The sequence below is a fragment of the Quercus robur genome, chromosome 11 (genome assembly GCF_932294415.1).
Source record: "Quercus robur chromosome 11, dhQueRobu3.1, whole genome shotgun sequence".
In the NCBI taxonomy this organism is placed as follows: Eukaryota; Viridiplantae; Streptophyta; class Magnoliopsida; order Fagales; family Fagaceae; genus Quercus; species Quercus robur.
Window position 1 is genome coordinate 37907212 of NC_065544.1, and position 16014 is coordinate 37923225.

At 36.2% G+C, this 16014-nt stretch overlaps 1 protein-coding gene across 3 annotated transcripts; it reads right to left on the bottom strand.

Annotated features, from left to right (window-relative positions):
* Window positions 1-2267: 2267 nt before the first annotated feature.
* LOC126706431 (PI-PLC X domain-containing protein At5g67130-like) lies at window positions 2268-6264 on the bottom strand. Of its 3 annotated transcripts, none has more exons than XM_050405879.1 (9): window positions 6102-6264; window positions 5957-6022; window positions 5734-5853; window positions 5489-5626; window positions 4614-4703; window positions 3846-4149; window positions 3460-3683; window positions 3214-3306; window positions 2268-2492 (listed from the first exon to the last, which is right to left on the bottom strand). In XM_050405879.1, exons 1-9 carry the CDS (start codon window positions 6105-6107, stop codon window positions 2439-2441), a joined length of 1095 nt encoding a protein of 364 aa, XP_050261836.1. In that variant the 5' UTR covers window positions 6108-6264; the 3' UTR covers window positions 2268-2438. The 3 variants fall into 3 exon arrangements, with proteins under 3 accessions (XP_050261836.1, XP_050261837.1, XP_050261835.1); XM_050405880.1 differs by having other exon boundaries at window positions 2268-2540; XM_050405878.1 differs by having other exon boundaries at window positions 2268-2548.
* Between the last annotated feature and the right edge of the window lie 9750 nt (window positions 6265-16014).

The following is a 16014-nucleotide window of genomic DNA, read 5'->3' on the forward strand; positions in this document are numbered from 1 at the left end:
TTTAAGATAGAAATTCTACTCTAACCTAATCTAAGTGTATATGTGTATGAAAGCTCTCTCTTGGAGACTTTCCCACACCTCACAAGCACTCATACTTGTAAAGTGACTATCGTACCAAGAGTATGCAAGGTGAATTTCATGATTTTGAACACAAAGAAGTTTATCTCAAATAAGAGAAATTTCTTAATTAATAATATAAATAATAAAATAAATGTGAAATACGGACCACTGAAGTGGGACTAATAGTCTAATAGGTCTGACTCGGGTGCATCGTGGAAATTTATTTAAGGCTGGGCCTGAGAAGCACGACCCACATTCCAAGCCTGGGTTACAGTTTCCTCTGAAAAAGATAAAGCATAATTGTCCCTGCTGTTGGGTTATAAGAAGAAAAAAAAAATTATAAAAACAAGGGAAAGATTATATATATAAATAGGGAGTATAAATTTGTTGGATTTCTATGTGATAGGAAATACCGAAATTGCAGAAGAACAACCAAAGAGAAGGGTTGCAACAAACAAAATCCCAGTGAAAATGAATTCCTGCAATTTGGATACAGGGTTGTTTGTTAGGTCTGTGTAATACAAAAGTAAGAAGCAGAAGGGTAAGCATAGGCATATACGATTATACGTGCATCCATAGCTTGCTGTTGCTTTTGTCACCAATGAGCAAAATTTATCTTCTTCCAATTTATATTAAACTAAAGTAAAAAAAAAAAAAAAACAACAACAACAACATATATATACTATTTATCCGTTAGGAATTAACTATTATATTTTACTCCTATAATCTAGGTTTTTGAATTGCCAACTTATGATTTTTTTTTTTTTAAAATTGCACTTTAAGTCTCAAAAAAAAAAATATATTATACTTTACCAACTAAAAGGTTATTGATATGTACTATTTTTTTAAAACTTTCTTTGAATACGATTTACAATTTACACATACAAATCTAGTGATTTTTTTGAGAAAAAAAAAATACTATATGATGTAACTTTAGCGGATAAAATACAACTTTAAAACCAAATGTTGACAAATCAAACTTTGAAAAAAATAATACATGTTCTTGAAAAAATATATAATCCAAACTAGAAGTTAGATATAATTAACCCTTACATTAGTTTTTGCATGTTTAGTATTATCTTTGAAAAAATATATTTATTTTTGTTTTGATCTTCCATCTTCTTGAAAGAAAAGAGAGGAAAGTAGATGACCTTTCTATTTGGTAAATTGTTTTATTAGTTTTTTAGTCTCAATCAAATGCATTCGTGAATTGCTTAGGCAATAGCAGTGCTACCATAGTTAAAAAGATTTCTTGTTAATAATGGGCCTTTGTGTGGAATAGAAAGATAACCTATATCTGTATATTCCAACTAATGATGGATTTGACATATTTAAAAAATAAAATAAAATAATCTCATATTAGTTATTCCATTGAGGTAAAATAATACATGTTTTACCACATTCTTTTGTCTTTGAGTTCATGCAAAACTATACTTAGTAAGTTGATTGAAAATATAATGTCAAATTCATGGGCAATTCGCAATATATATCAATAATTAACCGATTGTACTAAGAGGTGTGGTACTTCAGGACCAAAAGTTTTTTATTCATCTTCTTTAGGGTGAAGAGGGTCCTTCTTTACTTAAAATGACTGGATTACCGTTAGAGTATTCAAAGGACGAGCCTTAGCATTTTGAAAGTAGTTCAAGACCATTTTCTTTTTCTTTTTTATATGTTGACTGATGAATAAGAATCCCATTTGAAAAATGTTCAAGTTGCAACTTGAATTTTTTTTTTTTAAAAAGATCTTTCATCTCAAACTCATTCCTTAAGTTGTAGTTTTTGTAAGCTCTTTTGAACTCTTTACATGATTTAAATTGTCAACATATACTTTACAATAGCAAATATAAATTTTGACTTTGTACTAAAAACACATGAAGAATCTCTTTTCTTCTCCCTTATATGTGTGTGTTTGTTTCTCCCCAAAAAAAAAAAAAACACAAAGAAATTGTATTATTCACAAATCTTTCTTTTAATAAATATTTATAGAGAATTGTACCATGTGTTTGAATTGTTTTAACTCAGACACACCAATGTTTGTAACTTGATGGAATACATGCTTTAGAATTTTGAATTATACGCTTTCAAGAATTTGATATTCTTATAGGGATTCTCATCTATAATCATTATCAAATTATCCTTATAAATATGTTGCAATCATATCCATTTAGTGCATGTCCAAATTTTTAGTGATTACCATGCTAATATAAAATATGAGTGTAATTGCAGTCATTACATGAAAATATATATGTTGAAAATCAATACCAAATCTTTACAAGAAACCTTGTGTTACTAGTAGTGCTTTGTATCTCACAATTCTTTTTCTTTTATTTTTTCCTTACATTTTTGTACAAATATCCACATGTATTCAACAAGCACTAAATCTTCAAGTGTTTGTACTTATGAATTGAGATTATGTGCAATATCTGCACCTGATGCAATAGCTCTCAACGGTTGAGATTGAGAGTTGAAATAAGCAACTTTTAATCTCAGCCATTGAATAAAAAAAGTTAATAAATTAAAGTTAAAAAGTAAATGTGGTAAAAATATTTTGTGAATAGTGAAGGATAATATTAATTGGCAATACCCTAAATATTGCAGCCAATCCAAATCCGTAGACTTATACCTTTGATAGCAGATTCTACACTTTGGAACCCAATTATTTTTTATTTAGGTTTAGGGGGGTTTCAATTGTCGAAGCCAATTGACTGAACCCATCTAATTGAAAGAAGTCCAAACTCCAAATCTAGGGTGTGCTACCGTGTACCCACTAACACTACCGTGGGAAGGTTCATCAAATAATACTTTTTTCCAGCTTTCAATGGAGAACTCCAAACAAATATGAAGAGTGTAATTTCTATATTCATATTGACAATGATAATCACCAAAAGTTAACTAATACATATATTGGGTGCAGGGCCTTTGAACTGTTTCTGCTGCTAATATGCAAAGCTGGATTCATGTGTTACTGATAAATAATTTACATATATTGGCTACTGGGGCCTAGAGGGGCTAGGTGCTCCAGAGCTGTCATATTTTAATAACCTTCAAGTGTTTGGACTTAAATCTTTGCCAATTTCTAACTTTCTAATAAGTTCATGAATATTAGAAAAGAGAAAAACAAAAGGAAACTGATTTGATATTATTTCATACCTTGCAATAGGCTATATTTCCATGCCCACAAACTAAATGACCATTTGCTACATCTACAGCTTCTGGGGCTGAGGCTCCACCACCAGCACTCCTCTGAAATGTTCATATACAATACTATTATATATCTGCTGAGTTTTTATCTCATTCTTATCACCCCCAAAAAGTTATTCAAAGAGAAGGAAAAAGAAGACAAAAAAACAAAATCATGTTCTTAGGCTATTGGCTTTGTCATGCAAAATACCATACCTTGTAGAAATCAACAGCAATGAAATTAGGCCACCGATTACCCGCTGCTTTATAACACGAATCCAGCATACCAAGTAGCGGAGCTGAATTATCTTTGCAAGCTTCAATTATATTTGGGACACTCCGGAAATAGTTCACTACAACTAGTGACCTCGAGGTCGTGTTCATGGGAGGCGATTCAGAGCGGTTTGGGCACAAGCCATCTATCATACCACCATTCCCGTCTATAGTGCACAATAAATGGAGAGTGGGAGATTTAAACCCAAATTCTTGACTATGAGAGAATCGAGCAATGTTCATTAAACTATAAAACTATTATATGATGTAAACTATTCGTAGTCCAATATATATACACTATAAAATAGGAGAAGCATAACAAGACTTACATTGGTTTTCTACTGTGTATTTCCACTGATAGGCAATCCCTTCAGATGCCTCCTTAGTTTGGTTTGAAGTGAAAACTACTAAGCGCTGATTTTTATTCACCATATTATCTACTGTTGGCCAATCTTTACCATGTCCTGGCATTCGACTTGATGGAAACCAGAATTTCCTTAGGCCAGCGGCATCAAACACTTTAGTTAGGCCATTTGTTGATGTAACATGGTCTTCAAGGATAATGGTGATTATCTCCGATGGGTTTGCTTCAAGAAAGATTTTAATCTCTTGCAGAACATTAATGGCTGGTTGCTGGTAAATCAGATTTTATAACAATGACTTGCTTTAAATTATGTGCAATTAATGATAAATAAAAATTAATAGATTTTTCTGAAACTAGAAAAGAAAATTTCAGATTCAATTTTCAATCCATTGAAAGTTCGTTGCCATATGGACTACAGAAAATCTTGGAAATTAAGCATTACGATGATGCAAGCTACCTCAACTTATACAATGTTCTTAAGAATTATGATGATTCAAGCTAGCTTAACTCATATCTCTAAATGGACAATTTTTATCCCTAGTCCAAATTGGTTTGGAGGAATTTCTTTCAATCCATTACGGGTGATTCATAAGACCATCCATATGTGACTAAAAGTACATTTCATTTCAATAGCCACGTACTGAATGGGACAAGTTTTCCTACAAATCTATTTGGAGATAAACTCTATTCTTTCTAAATGTATGTGTGGTTACCATTAATATTGCACACTTACAAAAGCTGTAACGTCGCTACATTGGCCATGACACAACCAAATATCGTCCTTGAAGTCGTAAGTATCAAGCATCAACCCTCGAACTCCATTCTAGGAAAAATAAAATAAAATAGTTCATTTCCAAATGGTACAAAGATACTGAAATCAATTTGGATTGAAATTAAATTGTACATTTCCTTTCCTAGAAGCGATAACGAAGCCACGTTAACACTAGGGGTGTCTCTACTTTAAAATTATCCACACAAAAAAACACACACACACTAGGGGTGACCTTTCTGTTGCCCCTCATAATTTTGGAAATCAATGAATCCCTTCAAAAATGAATATTGGTTGACGTTAGATTTAAATAGAAATCATGCCTTATACCAAAATTGGTACTTTATTCAAATTCCCTTCTCCTATTATAATTATCAATTATTTAAATATATATAAATGTATTCTGTTTCCAAAAGGTTAAAACCTATAGCTATGAATTATAAAAATGGCTTCAAAAAATATAATAATAATAATAATAACCACATTGGAAATAAATAAATAAATATTTAAATAAATAAAAAAATAAAAAATAAATAAAAAAGAAGAAGAAAAAAGAAAAAGAGAGCTTTCACTGTTACAGACAAGGATGTTCATTAGACCAAAAAAAGACAAGGATGTTCAAACCGCTAAATTATTATAGAATCTCTTTATTCACCCGAATATGCTTAAATTGACCTCTATAAATCTTTCTGTCTGCAATTTGCTTTTATTTTTCATATTTTCTAAATAGTCGCTCTTATCTTGCATTGTTTTCTCCTTTCTCTTAAACCATACAGAAAAAGTAATCTAAAATCTTCTGGCAATAGAACAAAACAAAAACAAATTAATTAGTAACATACTTGGAGCTGAGAAGTAATGGAGTCCTCCTGGTTTGTGGGAGCCAGAATTATAGAGCCTGTCCCTGACTTCACTCCTATCCTCGCATATGCATTGTGCGTGGTAAGCCATGAGTACCTGTTAAACGGCAAGCCCTTCACCTGGCCAGCATAAATTCATAAACACCATCACAAATATTAGTTCTCATCCTAAACAAGAAAAACCAGAAAACCCAATAAGACACACAAAAATAATGAGTATGGAAGACCTTAGAAGTGGGACTGATGGGTTGTGTTCGAGTACAGCGTGGCCTTACGCCAGCTGAGAGGCAAATCTCACAGTGCAAACCCGGGTCGCAGTTTTGGCTTTGGAAACATGTTTGTCCCTCCTGTTAAAAGACCATTGATAAACAAGAAATTGGTACAAATAAGAGAGAGTTCAGTCCTAGCTAGGATGATGATTCTGATTGATTCTTTTATGATATTGAATACCTTGCCCGCAGTGGTACAGCCAAAGAGAAGAGCTGCCACACACAGAGTTGCAGCTAAGATTATTCTCTGCAGGTAAATACGAAGTATTGAGGACTTGATTAAGCATTGAAAGCAAGAAAAGGATGCTGAGTAGAAAGGTAAATACCTCCATCTCTGGTGTGTGGTTGGATTACAGAGAAAAATAAGTGTTTTGAATCAATATCATGGATGGACCTATGTTGGAGCCAAGACGGCCTCCCCAAAATTTTATAATGTATAGTTTTTATTTTTTTTGATAAATAATGTATAGTTATTAGATAAAAGTGCTTAAAACTTGGCTTCCCCAATAATAACTTTATTTAAAGATTCTACCCAAAAAAAAAAAACTTTATTTAAAGATTTTTACGGTCGAATAAATAACTTGGGATGGAACCTCCTACACAAAAATAAAAACAAAAAATTTTGGGGATCCAACCCTGCCTATATCAGGTAACTTGGGATCAAATTCCCATTCCTCATTGTTGTAATTAGCAAATTATAAACAACAAAAAATCGCTATAAAGCGGTCACTGTTGGGGTCAAATTTTGTATGATGGCAAATCTGAGTTAAAACGCATTTTTAATGTATTTGAGACTTAATTTTTAGTGTTTTTAAGTACTTAAAGAACTACATTTGAAGACACAAGAAAATAACTTAAGAATCTACTCAAAATAGTGTCATCTTTGATGTCTCGACACTTGCCGATTGATCGAGGTCACTTGAACCTTGACACTAGCTTGACACTGACTGATCAATCAAGTTTCATGAATCTTAACTTTTAAGTTTTATGTCAGATGAAGTGGCAACCTCAAAATTCATGTACTAGGATACTAGAACAACTTAAATAGTACTTTTCACAGTCGTCCTCATTAGAGATCTAGGAGAACTACTTTGTGACATGATAGAGAGAGATTTTCAAATTCAGAGCACTCTATACTGGAGAACCGACTGCGACGTTATACGCCTAGGATTTTGCATCAAGCTGAGTTTCCAGAACTACAAAGTTTAGAATGTTTCAATCAAGATTGCTACACCTACTGCCTTCAATAATCTAAGTGTAATTGTGTGAAGTGAAGTCACAAATTGCATTACCGTGTACCAAGGAGTAGGTATTTCGAGATTCATATGAAAAGTAGTCCTACCAGGTTGGAGCTGCACTAGGATAATTCAAAAAGTTCTATTATAAGTAGGTATTTCAGGATTGAGTATATTCTATGTACTTGTAAGTTGTAACTTCAATCTTCATAGTGAAATCTTCAAGATTGGTGGTTACCTTTAAACCACTTGTTAGGGTTTTTCCCGTCCAGATTTTCCCCATCGTGACCATATTTTTGTGTTCAAATTTATTTTTAAAACTCTAGATTGTCGATATGGTTGTATCTTTATTAATTGAATTGAACCATTAGATAATTGAACTTAATTAAACAACTTGGATAATTGGTTCATTGAATTGGGGTTAATTTCAACTAGGGATGGCAAAATGAACCCGACCCGCGGGTACCCGGCCAGGCCCGATCCTAATGGGTCGGGTTTTACCCGACCCGTTTAACATTAGGGTCAGGTCTGGGTTTTCATTAAAAAACCCGAAGTGGGTTCGGGTCGGGTCCAGGTATTAGGCATACCCGGCCCGAACCCGACCCGTATATATAATATTAAAAAATAAAAAATAAAACCCTAACTATAAATGCTCACTTTTCCCCTAAATCCCTCAGACCCATTCTCTCCCAAGCCGCCTCCCATTCTCTCCCTCACCCTCACTCTCACTCTCACTTGAGCAAGACCGCTGGCGCTGCTACTTCGCCCTCCATGCTCACATCGCCGACGCTGCTTCTCACTTCGCCGGTGTCGCTGCTCCTTGCATACCTCACCTCATTGGCACCGTTCCATTCTCCACCTCACTGGTCTTTCCTCCCTGCCTCCTTCACCTTGCCGCAGCCTGCAGACGCCACTGCTCCTCCCTCACCTCGCTAGGCCCTCATCCACCTCACAAGGCTGCAACTCTCTCATCTCCCTCACCTCGTGAACTCAAGCTTTTGTTCTTTTTGTTTTTTTAGTGAAAATCGTTCTTTTTGTTCAAAGAATCAAATTTGTAATTTCTAGTTTTAATGCTATTTTGGTTGAATAGATCGGCTTGTTTGATTTGATTTTGTGGGGTCTTATTGTTCAGACCTAGGGTTTGTATGTTAATTCTTGTTTTTGCTTTTGATGTGGGAAAATATTGTAATGAAAAAAAAAGGGTTTCCAATCTGTTGGTTGCTGAGAAAATAATGGGTTTTCTTGAGTATTCTTTTTCCCCTCTTGTTTGGTTGTTGAGAAAATCAATACTAGGCAAACATTTTTTTTTATTGGGCCACAGAATGGGCCCTAAAGTACCATGGCCCAACGGAGCCCGTGGGGCCCGACTGGGGAGGGTCCGAGCCTCGAAAAAAATCCGTTTAGTAAACGGGCCGGGTCCGGGCCGTGGGTCTTGGCCCACAGGTCGGGTCCGGGTATGGAAAAACCCAGCCCGAACCCGACCCGTTGCCATTCCTAATTTCAACCTAACAGACACCATAAATTTGAATATTATCTTTTTTCTTTTTTCTTTTTTCTTTTTTAAAAAAAAATTAAAATTTTAGCATTTATTAACTTTTGTTGGAAGTATAAGCCAAAGGCCCATGTCTGATGTTATCCGAGCCCTGCTTGTTTTGTTCTAAGGTTTTCTAACTAAATTTAGTAAATCTAACCAAAGTTAGTTTAGTTTGTTCCTTTCATAAATATCTCCATTTTAGTTGTTTTACTTACACAATTATATTGCACTCTTCAACATTTCCCAGTACTTTTAAAGGAGTAATAAGAAGAAATAGGTGATCTTTTTGTTAGTACTTTTCTCCTTTTTCTAATTTTTCCCTTTGTTTCTTTCAAGCTAGATTCTAGAGTAATGCTAAACACCTTAAAGAAATTAGTAATACTACGGTCTTAACATTTTTACAACAAAACCTAGGTAGCGTAAACTGTCATTGGTTATATATAGTCTTTGTCTACTGTTGACATTACTTTTTTATCTACCAGTAATAACTCGATAGTTATGATTTGTTATAAAGTCTTCATTTTAAAATTGCTTATTTTCGGAAGTTTATTTGCATAATATGGGATAAAAAGCTAAAAACTAGTTTATTTTCAAAAAGTTGAAAGTTAAATTATTTGAAATAAATGAAACAAAAAGTTATGTGAGACCTAAAAACAATACATAAAATAAGCTAAAAGTTAGCTTATAATCACTTCTCAAACCCACACGAAAATGTTGGGAACGTAATATTACCCTAAAGAAATTGTTACTTGACCCAAGCCAAGAGCATGATTAGTATTTTTTTTTTTTTTATAGGGGGTATTTAATTTCTTGATCCAAATAGTGCATTGTAATTAAATAAAAAAAAATAGAATTAATGAAAGTGAATTAATTCTTTCATTGCTGAAAATAGATGATGAACGTAAGGGGCAATTAAATGGGAAATATAAAAGTATTTGAAGTCAAATATTGATATAAGAATTTTGAAATGTCAATTTCAAAACAAGTGAAAAAATGTTCGAGAAAAAAAAAAAAAACAAAAACAAAAACAAGGTTATTAGTGTGATTTCAGCGTACCGCATACGTCCGAGTAAAACTGTGCAATTTTTTTTTTTTTTTATCATTTATTTATTTATTTAGCTATAGGCCATTGCTCCATATTTTCTCTATATTTTTGTATCCGTGCTACCAAAAACTTAAAATGGAAAACACTAATCTCTTTATTAGAATTTGAGTGTAGGCTTATTCCATAGCATTTTGTTTGTAATAAATTTCAAGTTTAAAATGTAATCCAGACATTGGAAAATCTAGTCAAAGTCTAAATTTAGAAGTTAGCAGTATAGCACAAGCAAGGTTTGTTGGGAAAAATTTTATATAACTGTGAATAAATTTCAGCAAGCACAGTGAAAGTATAACTACACAAGAATACAAAAATTTACGTGAAAACCTTTTCTCCTTGAAGGGAAAAACCACGGGATAAACTCTGAATAAATTCACTTTATTAAATAGAGATTACAACATTTAGAGATACAATTTGAGTAAAGAAAAAATTCTCTTTGTCTTTTCACTCATTGCTCTGTTTCTCACTGTATATCTCACAATTTTCTCTTACTCTCTCTATTTTTCTCTTCTCTTTTTGCTTGCTTTCACTCACATAGTTCTTCAAGACTGTACTTAGTCGTCACACTCTAGGACTTTATTCTTTTTCCCTTCTCCACTTCACCAAATGGCCGAATGGCCTTTCCTTATATTTCTTCACCTTTTTCTTCTTTTCTTCCTTCCACACTCATCACATCAAGTCACAATAAATGCAAGCCAACTTATCTTGACTTTCGTACATAAAGAAGATTTCAATTCTTCTCGTCGGAAAACTTCTCCAACAAGTTCAATTTGCTTTGCTGACTTCTTGGCCATTTTTCAACAAGCTCATTTAATGAGCTAAGACAAAGTGTGGGCTAGACCCACGTGATATAATGCACACCCAACAATCTCCCCCTCCAGCCCATTACGAAGGAGATCTTCTATCCAACTCTTCAATTAGAATTTATTTCGGCCAAGCCAACATCAGACTCAACCTTCTTCATTATCTTCACTAATACTAAGAAAATTTCACCAGAATTAATTCATTTCATTTACAAAGAATATATTTCACTTTGGATATCCTTAATCTAATTTCTTGGCTCCCCATCATTAGAAGCCCAAATATTCTCGAAACTAATTGCACGATGTTCTTCAATACACCTCCTTTCAAGAGGTTCAACAATCTCTAATGGAGGATATTGCTCCCCCTACTCAAGACCTTCACGATCTTTCACTTCATTATTCTTCCTAGCATCATGATATTTTTCATCAAATATCACTTTCTCATTTAAATCACTTTCAGGTAGAGAGAATTTTACTCTCTTGGCTACAACACCATTAATATCAACTCTCAACTGTAGAGTTTTCTCAAAAACTTTGACTACATTGGACTTTTTTTTACAAGCCCTCACATGAGTTCTGTACATGCCACAATAAGCACGCCTTCTAGCAATAACTAATAGTCCTTTACAAAGTTTCCATCTTCCATTGCCAAGATGGTTACAATAACCAACTCGATCCATAGCCAGTGTAGAAAGCACATTCATCCTTAAATCCGGAACATGTCACACATCCTTTAACATCAATGTGCAACCAATATTTGTCTTGATGCACACATCATCAATTCCCACAATTTTTGAATAACTGGAGTTACCCATCTTCACAACACCAAAGTTGCCTGCTTTGTATGTGGTGAACAACCTTTTTATGGGGATAACATGGTGGGAGGTTGCTGAATCAACAACACACTAGCCCCCGTGAAGTCCTTCACAGATTCACACTCAAATTATTCAAACAACCAACAAATAAGTAAACAACAAGGAAAAACACTCCACAATAGGAAACTCAGGCAATTGATTTCTCTAAACTCAAATATTACAATTTCAACCTAAGTATTACAATAGATAACTCTCATGTTCCCGCATTGTTACCTTTACTCTCTCTCTCTCTCTCTCTCTCTCTCTCTCTCTCTCTCTCTCTCTCTCTCCTTTAAGTAGCTTATCATTCTCTGGTCTTTAGCTTCGAATTCGCCCATAATCTGACTAACAACTAGCCATGAATCACAGTGTAACTGTACTCTGTCCACCCCTACTTGTCTAGACATTCTAAGCCCCGCAAGGAGAGCTTCATACTCTGCCTCATTATTTGACACAAGAAAACCCAGCCTAAATGATTTTTCCACTCTGACTCCTTTCAAAGAGATGATTATAATTCCAACCTCTGCCCCTCGGCAATTTGATGCTCCATCCACATACACATGCCATATTTGTTGTCATGGTTCCATTACCCTGCATCCCTTTATTAGCAAAACGTCAGCTTGCCTAGGAGTGAATTAGGCAACGAAATCTACTAAAACCTACCCTTTGATGGAAGTCTGAGGCCTATACTGAATATCAAAAGCTCCAAAAAGGCTCCCCACTTGGCTATCCTTCTCGTGAAATCTGACCTCTTGAGCAATGGGTGCTCAATTAGCACAACTATTATATGGGCTTGAAAATAGTGGGGCAATCTCTGTACGACATGAATTATTGCAAGCACAACTTTTTTCAAAGGGAGATAATGTGTTTCTGCTTCCACCAGAGTCTTACTCATCGCATGATCAGTCACAACTAAATACATATACAGCGTTTCTCCAGGTACCGGCCTTGACAAGACGGGAGCTTGAGATAAATACAACTTCAGTTCATCAAATGCTTACTGGCATTCATCTATCCACTGAAAGCCTTTCCACTTCTTTAGCAGTTGGAAGAAAGGTCAACACCTATCCACAGACCGCGAAATGAATCGATTAAGAGCCGCAATCATCCTAGTAAGTCGCTGGACCACTTTAGGGTTCCTAGGAGACTTCAAACTTTGCAAAGCTATAATTTGATATGGATTAACTTCTATACCTCAGTGAGTCACCAAATAACCCAAAAACTTCCCCGAGCTGACCCCAAAGGCACGCTTAGAAGCATTCAATGTGCTTCCGCAATGTCTCAAAGGTCTTTGGGAGATCCTTAAGGTGATCTTCCATGGCCTTACTCTTTACCACCATGTCATCTATATAAGCCTCCATATTCCTTCCCAATTGCTCTTTGAACAACTTGGTAACCATTCTTTGATAAGTGGACCCCACATTCTTCAAATCGAATGGCATGACCTTGTAATGAAAATTACCAGTAGGGGTAATGAAAAAGGTTTTCTCTTGGTCTTTGGGGGCCAAAGTTATCTAATGGTACCCCTGAAACACATCAAGAGAGCTTAACCTAGGGTGCCTAAAAGTTTCATCAACAAGCTTATCAATCTTGGGTAAGAGGAAAGGCTTTCGGACACACCTTGTTCAGATCTGTGAAGTTCACACATACTCACCACTTTCCATTCTTCTTTTTCACCACTACCGTGTTAGCTAACCACTTGGGATTAAAAAAAAAAAAAAAAAAACCTCCTTAATTGCCCTAGCTTCTCTGAGTCTATCTACCTCTTCCTTTACTATCCCGATGTGTATATCCAAGGACCTGCGAGGCTTCTACTTCTTCGGTGGACACCGGGATCAACATTAAGCCGATGACAGATAAAATTTGGATTTACCCCAGATGCTTTATATGGACTTCATGCAAACACATCTAAATTGCTTACTAGAAACAAGATTAATTCTACTTTTTCCAAGACAAGAAGGTAAGCTCCTACCTGGAAGTATTTATCCCCAAGGTTAATGTGTATTTTCTCCAATCACTCACATGTGTCCTCGGGTGGAGACTGTAGCTACTACAAGGGATTTGCCAATTGAGGCTCTCCCTTATACCTATGCCCCACGATGGCTATCTGGCATTTCCGTGCCACACTCTGGTCTCCGCGTATTTCTGCAATGCCTTGCTCGATGGGGAATTTTATCTTCTGATGTAAAGAAGAAGGAACTATACTCATGGAGTGAATTCAAGGACGTCCAAGAATTGCTATATAAGGTGAGTATGAGTGCCCTACTATAAAGTGGACCATTTCCTTTCTTCCTTCCACTTCCACGGGAAGAGTCACCTGTCTAGCTAGCAGAACGATACCTCCGTCAAAGGCCACCAAAGGGCTGTTATACTCTGTCAAATCTTCAGGGGTAAGTCCTAACCCTTCATATAGGTCAAGGTACATTATTTCTACTCCACTTCCTTGATCTACCATAACCCTTTTACATCAAAGCCCCCAATCCGCAGTGTAACTACCAGTGCATCTTCATGGGGCTAAATAGTATCCATAAGGTCTTTTCCCATAAAGCCAATGCATTCGTCTTCCCAATGTCTCTTTTTAGGTGTAGGATCTTCCAATTCTGAGTCAGAAACTGAATTCACGGTCAATATCCACGGTGGAGTTCTCATAGTCTCCTCTTGCTTCCTAACCGCGTGTATTACCCCTATGAGCCCCCGAGCTAATGTCGAAGTTCTTGAAGTGGTTGCCCCTTTTAGGTCTTGCAGATGAGAATCTTCCGAGACTAAGAATTCTCCCAAATAACCTGCCTTTTCAAGTTGGTGCAAGTGGTCCTTTAGGGGCAATCCTCAATTGTATGCCCTTGGTCCCGATGATATAAGCAGTAAAGGCTCTGGTTTATTCTCGTAACATCCCCACTCATCTTGTTCGGCCAACGGAAGTATGGCTCATTCTTTATTTTTTTTCTACAATTTGGTATACAGGCTCTTTGGACAACGAACTAACCATTTCAAGCCTCATCTTCTAAGCTTGAGAGAAGAAGTCCCTTCGAGATCGGGGAGCTTGATCTACCTTAACCTCTTTCTTCTCTACAATGGGTACTTTTGCTTTAGCCTTATCTTGCAACTAGTCATCTTCTAACCTCTTATACACCTTCATCAGCTCTATTAATTTATTCATATCCGTGACCGACTTCAATGCCAGTGAAGCCCTCAAGTTGGAATCGATGGGAAGCCCCACCTTGAAGGTACTTGCAGCAATTCCCCCATTATCTCCCCCGATCTAGTTGTATAATTCCCAATAACGATCTAAATAAGCTCTAAAGGTTTCGCCTTCCTTCATTACCGATGAAAAGAGTAAGGCGAAACGCTTCGAGGTCCTACTACATGTCACAAATCTTGCCCCAAATGCTCTAATTAGCTCATCATATCCTCGAATAGCCCATTTTTCCATCCCATCGAACCACCTCATAGCTATTTACCCCAAGCTTGAAGGAAAAATTTTACACATCAAAGCCTCATTTTTAGAATATATGGCCATGCTTTGGTTATAATGACTAACATGTTCCACAGGATCCGTTTTGCCATAAAAAAAATAGCGAAAGTTGGCCATATGAATCTTCGTGGTAAATCAGTTTTCTCAATCTCTTCTGAGAAAGGGGATTGGGATAACTAATGCAGTGTCTTACCCATGGCATCATCACTGGAAACCTTTGGCACTGTAGGGACTCGAGATTAAGGGGCTGACGAGTGCTGAGGAATTGGTCCTTTATGCTTCTCCCTGTCTTGCTCTCCCCTTCTATTCTTGGGGTGAGATGGAGAGACTATCCTCTCCTTGTGCGGAGACTGCTCTCGCTCTCCATGGGGAGGGGGTGATCTCCTATCTCGCTTCCTATTCCTATCGTCCAACACATGTTCATCTGCTCGGGAGCGGCTAAGTGGCGGGCTTGGTCCTCTCCGATGATAAAACTCTGTCTTTTCGACGGAGTAACTCCTTATCCTTCTCGTTCTTCCTCTGCAGCAATGCCACCTGCTCCCTCAACCTTTCCACCTCCCCATCCCTACTATAGTAGAACGGACCTTCTATATTGGTAGCAGTCTCTTCTCCTTGAGGAGGTAGGCTAGGTTATTGTTGAGTTTCTTTATGAACTTCAGATCTCACACGTCGATCCACATGAACAGATTCTTCTAAAATGCTAGGTCACTCTAGATAAGCGAGACCATTCTGTGATCGACTCACCATAGTCTAAAACTAACCAACTTTTGAGTCTTCTACTTAATAGAGTAATTTCCGCAAATAGCGTCAATTGTGGGACCACAAAAACTAGCCCTCGTGGAGTCCTTCATGAATTCACACTTAAATTATTCAAACAACCAACAAATAAATAAACAACAAGGAAAAACACTCCACAATGGGAAATTCAAGCAATTGATTTCTCTAAACTTAAATATTACAATTTCAACCGAAGTATTACAATAGATAACTCTCACATTCCCGCAGTGTTACCTTTACTCTCTCTCTCTCTCTCTCTCTCTCTCTCTCTCTCATTTTTCTTCTCTATGTTCATTTTTCTTTTTCTTTTTCAGCCCCCTCCTCCTTTTGCCTCTCCTCTCCTTTTTATAACTTCAATCCTTGCTCTTATCATTACAGTTGTCCTGTTGCCTACCAGAGTCTCAGGGATATTTTCTTTAACTTTATCAAATTTCTCTTCACTCTTATCCTGGAACTCTGACTTTT